Source organism: Apaloderma vittatum, unplaced genomic scaffold, assembly GCF_000703405.1.
Source record: "Apaloderma vittatum isolate BGI_N311 unplaced genomic scaffold, ASM70340v1 scaffold4422, whole genome shotgun sequence".
Lineage (NCBI taxonomy): Eukaryota > Metazoa > Chordata > Aves > Trogoniformes > Trogonidae > Apaloderma > Apaloderma vittatum.
Window position 1 is genome coordinate 9,451 of NW_009702902.1, and position 6,580 is coordinate 16,030.

Below are 6,580 nucleotides of genomic sequence, written 5' to 3' on the forward strand. Positions count from 1 at the left end.
GCCGTGTGGTCAGGGCTCCTGAGCAGGCGCGTGGGAATCTTTGCACTCTCCAATGAGCTTGGCAGGACCAGTGCGAAAAACTGCTGGAGCTAGAAATTGTGAGACCACAGCGCTGCACTGAGAGTGATGGAGTGTTGAGAAGCAGCCCCAGAGTATCCACACCAGCCCCAACCCTGCTCCTGTGTAGCCGTCATACCTTGAGGAGGTGCCCAGGGCTGTGATGAGGGCCTGCAGCAGCCCCGCAATGAACACCCAAGGGTTTCTGTGAGTGACAATGAAGTAGAGCAGTGGCAGGATGCAGAGGGCATGAATGAGGAGTCCGACGATCACGGTGAGCGTGTACATCCCCAGCTGGCCTCCCATCACTGCTAAGTCATCCATCTCCAGGATTTTGCCAGCAATTAAAAACATGATCCCAACTGGAGCATACCTGTGGCAGAAACACAAGGCCAACGCTCAGAACTGGCACCCACACTTTCACACCAGCTTTCATGCATGCTGTCCGGACAAATCCCCAAAAAGCCAGTGCACCAGAAGTGCTCACTGGACCTAAATGCTGGATGGTTCTGCTTGTTTCTTTTTTTGGAAACCTGGAGAAAGCTGGGACTTGTTCACCACATGGCCAAAAAACAGCTCTTGTTGCACTGTTGGGGATCCCAGCATTCTGTGGTGCACACAGCTTGGGCACTGGTGGAGTTTTCCTCCTACTCCTCCTGGGTTCCCTATGAGTTTTCACAACACTCCTTCTCGAATTGGTAGGGGAGGTTATGTAGAGGAGTCTTCAGAGTCCCTTCTTTTCCTAACAGAGCTTGGGCTGAGAGGGGCATAGAAAAGTACAGGAGAAATAGGAAATAATGGAGTAAAAGCAATAGTGTCCTATAGGCTCTGGGATATCAGCCTTGATATTTTCATACCTCACATTAGGGAACAGGGACATGTAGAGAATCCACACCTAGTGTAGCAAGGACTGGGTGCAACAACATCTGTGAAAGCAGCCTTGGCTTATATAAAAACTCATCCTTTCCATTCCTTATGGCTTTTTTCCCCTCCTTAACAACACATCTCATGAACAGCAGTGAGGCTCCACAGAAAGGAAGCCGTAACACAGACATGGAGAATATCATGGGCACTAAATTAAACATGGACAAAAAACTGGACCAAAAAAAATCCCAGCTCCACCCCCACACCTCTCAGGGCTGGGCTTCTACAGCTCAAGAGGTCACATGCAGTTCATGCACAAGGCTCAGAGGTCCACATGCCAAACTCCAGCTTAGCCTGGGAGGTTTGGAAAAGTTTCAGGAAAGGATTTCACCAATATTTCATTTCCTCTGACCTTCCTCTTAGAAGGCATCCATGGCTGCAGCTAATGACCAGATTTCCCCAGGAAAAACAACCTCCTGGGAGATGCTCGGCAGACTGTGGCTTCGGGAAGGGATGCTGGGCTGCAGCTGACAGTCCTGCCTCCTGTACCAGCAGGATTTTGTACGTCAGGAGGTCTCACCAGACACTACATACTGCATGCACACAGCCAGTTTCCTGAGTGTGACCAACGTTCTGTACGGCAACACGCTGCCTCCCTTCGCTGTAAGGGGGTGGGCTGAAGGAGAGACTGTTGAAGGCACCTTGAAATTGTCTCTGGGAGTAGTGTGCAAGTCTGCTTGTTCCACTGTGCTCATGCTCTCGCTTCTGTGCCCTCAGGCAACTCCTATCTCTTCTTAGGAAAGCAAGGACTCAAATTTTGGCTCAGCCGTGGAAGAAAAGATCCCAGAGGGGTGGGGATCTGAGCTCTGCTATGAGCTCAGGGTTGTTCTTCCCCTTCGTGTCTTTCTGTGTAAGGCCCAGTCCATCCTCCTGCGCTCAGGATGTTGCTCTGAGATACAAGACTCTCACTAGAAGACCGGGGAAATGAAGCTGAAATGATCTAAAACGGGAGAGGATGTGGAGCTGGAAGATCCCGTCCCTGTGAGACATTTCCATGCATTCTGCCAGCCCCACATGTCTCCCATCTCACGGTACCTACCACAATCTGCTAGGTAGACCTTGAACCCTAGATGGGTAAAAAGCTTAAAAAATAGGATTTGGTAAAATACTGCCTTCTAGAGAAGAGTCATCTGAGCAATGCTTTGCTTATTGGGACTGTTTAGGACAGGCAGCTTTACAGAGAAAGCAAGAAGCAGCTGAGCTCTGGAGGAGTCAGGATCTGGGAGGCCTCAAATTGAAAAGGCAGTAACTTTAATATAGCTGCCACCCTGGGTAGCAGGAAAGTGGTAACGAGTTATTGTGATTCATAGCTAAGTCAGACTCCTGGAACACTGCTGGAAGGAAAGCTTTTGGTGGGAAAGCCTCACACCCTACCCCTGTTGGTAAGGCTAAGAGATCTTCCACTCCAGCTCTCTGGTCTTCCAAGGATGTTGCCAGCAGCCTCAAGGAAAGCAAGTCCTGGTGTACCTGATATTTCTAAGGTAAAAACAAAAAACAGGAAATGAAATGTGAACAAATATCCCATCCAGACTTTTCCCTCCAGCCTGATGGAGCCAAAGGAGAGCTGTGCCCATCTGCTTTTCCTATGCATGTCATCCTTAAGCTACCCCACTTCTCATCAGGTCAGCGGAAACTGCACCTGCAGACCTCCTGCTCCAACCGGCCGTGCTCCTCACCAGATGATAATGGCCACCAGCCTCATGATGGCTTCGTTGAGGCAGTTAAAGAACTCCCGCAGGGCCCGTCCCTTCTGCTTCATGCTGCCGATCACCAAACCGAAGCACATGGAGAACACTACCAGCCCCAGTGCGTTCACCCCATTGGCTGAGCCCGGGATGGGAATGACTTCTTCAAAGGTCAGCACCTCGGAGACGGTCCCCAGGGCATGAGTGATGTTCTCCAGGATGCTGGTGAAGTTCTCAGGCACAGGGATCTGTGTGGTTGCCACACCTGCTGTGACATTGCTGCTGTGGAGGACGGTTCTGGTGAAGACCCTGGTGCTGTACTGCGTCTTGTACTGAAAAGACACACATTATCAGATGCACTCACAGGTGCTGGTTGGGGAGCTCAGGACAACACGCCAGACTCTTGCATCTCTTCCTAAAGAAAACCTGCTGACCTGTGTGGGAACCTCGCCTTGCCAGTTCTCAAGCTTAGTGCTTTCGTCAAAGTGTTCATAGAGCTGAAGGTCACAAGAGACCATTGGGACATCTCATATCTCTAGGACTGGGGCATCCCGCCTTCTCTGACAACACTTTATCCTGCTTCCAAGGGCACTAACACCATGGAAGAGAAAAACCCTTGGAGAATCTGCTTCCCTTTCACTCCCGTTTCAAGCCTGCTGCCTGAGATCACACAAACCCCTCCTGACTCTGAGCGTGGGGCAGGACGGAGGTTGAAACCTCCATCCACAGACAGCTTGAAAAGCTTGCCTGGGGGACGCTGTAATGCAGACTAACGACTGCAGTGCCTCCTGCAGCAGTCAGACTCGGGGAAGCATGAGGGCAGTATAAAGCAATTGCTATCCCATCCCTCAGAGAAGTAGGTTGGACCATGGTGTAGGGCACAGGGCGCAAAGGGAAGTGATAGGCCAGGTGGGATTCCATACCTGTTTGAAGCAGGCTTCTACCAGGTTGGGTGGGAACATATTCCTGCAGTAGATAAAACAAGAAAAGAGCTATTGTCTTGTTTGACCGGCAAGAAAACGGGGGCTTCCTGGCTCCTGTCCTGGAGCACCATCTCAGGTCATAACTCTTACAGTGCCAGTGCAGAGCAGACTGGTCCTTTCTGTCTGGCAGACGGGAGCATGCTGATCTGCAACCAACCACCCTCCTGCATCTTTTCAGACATCAGAAGGTTGTATTTGACATATGTGGAATGAGGATATAGGTCCATTGTAAAAGCATTATCAAACCCAACCAAATCTTGGAACAACACCATATTACGATTTTTAATATTTTTAATATACCTCCTTGGTCTCAGCCTCCTCTCTACAGCTGTCATTTGAGCTCTCTGTTATCTTGTGCCTCAGAAACATGGCTGCAAACTGCTTGAGACGGTTCAGCTTTGCAACTCACTGTGTAAGGTCACAGGAAGGGAGGGAGTGTCTCGGGAACCACTTCCTCAATTTCCTTGGGTCAGAGAAGATCGGTATTTGAAATAGCCCTTGCTGGGCACATTTCTAAAGGTCACGCAGTTACTGACAGTTTCCATTACTTGTTTTGCTGAACACACCTTGGCCTCTTGCATTAATGCTGCTAACAGAAGGGCTGGACTCCAGAGCTCCAGGCCAAACATTCCATCTGAGTGGCAGAGCCAGTTAGCCAGACTAAGCTAGAGTAGGCTGAGCAAGACTTAGCCATAAACAGCGCCTAAAGCTGTGTCATCTCAAGAGGGCATTCCATGCGGAAATGCCATCTCACCGACACGGCCTCAGCATGAGACCATCTTGCTCACCTACCTCACCAAGTCCATGAAGGCATCTGTGGTCTGCACCTGCTCAATTCTGCCTTCTCGGTGAAGCTTGTCCTTAGATCCTTTTCCTGGGTGGATGATGATCACCATGAGGATGCCAATGAAGACTGCGATGATTGTGGTCACCATGTAGTAGATGACAGCCCGCATGCCCATCTTCCCTGAGGCTCTGCCATCCAGTGAGGCCATTCCTGCAAAGTTACACAGAAAGACAAGGTGAGAAGGTCTACTGTCTTCGAGGGAACGGGGAAGTCTGAGGAAGATTCAAAGCATGCAGGGCATCTGGGTGAGTTGGACGGGGAGCTGAGGTCTCTAGGAAGCACAGCATACAAGGAGCAGACTTTGGAGCTCCAGGGTGATGCTGATATGGAAGAATGTGACTTGTGCTTACGAAGAATCACAGCACTGGTGGGTCTTAGGCTGTGTTTGGGAATGCAGCAATTTCCTCCTAAAGCTCTCAGGAGGGAAATAATCCCCTCTCAGCAAATTGAGACTATAAATCCCTAGTGGTGGGATGTTTCAGCAGGCCATTTCCACTGTCTGAAATCTTGGCTGATTGGCATGTCTTCTGTGACGACCTGGATAAACCGAGCTCTCCAGCCAGTCATCAAGTCCAGCTCTTTTGACCGACATGAATTAACCTTCCCTGGGTTGGAGGAAACCTGAACCTGACTTGAGCAACAAGCTTTTTGATGTTTGAGGTTAGGTAGGATTAAATCCTGGTTAGTGCTTAAGTATTGGGCATTGGAAACACCACGTTGTGTCCTCCTTAGTCCTCTGAGAAAGCAGAAAGCCTTCTTCTTCTCTTTGCCGTTGAGCCAGCAGAGGTATGAGTGTGAATCACGTTCACTACAGATGTAAGATCAGGCTTGTCACTATCAGCCAAGCTAATCCAAGCCCCTCCAGCTGGGGCACAAAGGGATACTCCAACAGCAGCATCTGTCTGTGCTGATTGTTGCCCTGGCAGAAGGCAGCAGAAAGCACTTCTCACCTGTAATCAAGCTAGAGACAATGAGAGGAAGAACCAACATCTGGAGCATACGCATCAGTAGCTCGCCGGGGAAGGAGAAATACTTGATCTGGCGATAGGTCAGCTGGTAGGGCCGGAGGGAAAACGCCAGGATGATCCCTGTGGATCAGCAAGGGGTGAGAATGAAAACAAGACCAGTAGTCCTCGGTCCTACAGCTCCTTTCATCAGCTCTTCCTCTCCCCAAAGGAGGAAATGCTCTTTCTTTTTCTAAAGGGCTCTGAGCCTGTGCGCAGTATTTATTTACTGTATGGTCTCTTTTTAAATTTACTTTTTTATTATTATTTATTTACTCTATGCTCTCTCGCTCCCTCCAACATATTTATATGCACAGGAGTCTCATGCTAAACCACAGGTCTGTTGTTGCCCTGTTGGCTGCTCCTCTGGGGTCTGTTCCCAGGAAGCTCAGGGACACAAAAGTGCTGTGACCAGAGGTACGATATCCCAGCCTAACCTGAGTGCGACTACACAGGTCAGAGACTTTGTCCACCCACCTCTTAAAGCTGAGTTCTGCCAGAGCGTTAGAGGGACGCAGTCTGACTCAAAAGCTAGGGGCAATCCACTGTTTCCCAGGCAGATCTGCTTTGCATCCTATCACAGCCCTTTGCATCAGTTTCCCCTTCTGGTCCTGTCAAACCAAGACTGTGGGACGAACCCAAAGAGCTCTGGTGCCTGTAGCTGCACTCATGAGAAGCCTCTGAACAAACCTGGATGATTTTTTATGAGGCTTGGCAGAGCTGGGTCATCAAACCCTTTCTGTTGTAGACTGTTCATAAGCTGCTGCCAGAAAAGATCAACAAGGCCTCCCTCACACACACCCTCTGCAATGCCTGTTGCAGCACAAAGGTGCTCCAGATGCAGACAGCACTTTGAGCTGCCAGCTCATCAGCTTCACCTCCCCAGCCAAACTGTTACGACAAAATAAAATCTTCATAGAGCACGCAAACTTTTCCTCACATTCCTAAATGGTGCCCAGCGCTGCCGCCAGCCCCATACCTAGTAACACTGCAGCAATGGTGAAGAGGACGAAGGCGTTTCTCCTGAAGAAGCTTTTGGCGCTCTCGGCCGTGATGCTGTGCATCCTCTTCTTGGCCCGC

At 50.0% G+C, this 6,580-nt stretch overlaps 1 protein-coding gene across 1 annotated transcript; it reads right to left on the bottom strand.

Annotated features, from left to right (window-relative positions):
• Positions 1 to 2,653: 2,653 nt before the first annotated feature.
• LOC104270128 (excitatory amino acid transporter 4-like) lies at positions 2,654 to 6,574 on the bottom strand. The gene is made up of 5 exons (XM_009864395.1): positions 6,480 to 6,574; positions 5,447 to 5,584; positions 4,442 to 4,646; positions 3,590 to 3,632; positions 2,654 to 2,998 (listed from the first exon to the last, which is right to left on the bottom strand). The coding sequence occupies exons 1-5, from the start codon at positions 6,562 to 6,564 to the stop codon at positions 2,654 to 2,656; spliced, it is 816 nt and encodes a 271-aa protein (XP_009862697.1). The 5' UTR covers positions 6,565 to 6,574.
• Positions 6,575 to 6,580: the final 6 nt, after the last annotated feature.

What these genes read in the sequence shown, in the direction of transcription:
- LOC104270128 (XM_009864395.1), bottom strand. Translation starts at nt 6,564, where the DNA reads ATGCACAGCATCACGGCCGAGAGCGCCAAAAGCTTCTTCAGGAGAAAC. An exon ending in CATTGCTGCAGTGTTACTAG is followed by an intron (nt 5,585 to 6,479) that starts GTATGGGGCTGG and finishes GCTGATCCACAG; the next exon opens with GGATCATCCTGGCGTTTTCC. An exon ending in TGTCTCTAGCTTGATTACAG is followed by an intron (nt 4,647 to 5,446) that starts GTGAGAAGTGCT and finishes GTAACTTTGCAG; the next exon opens with GAATGGCCTCACTGGATGGC.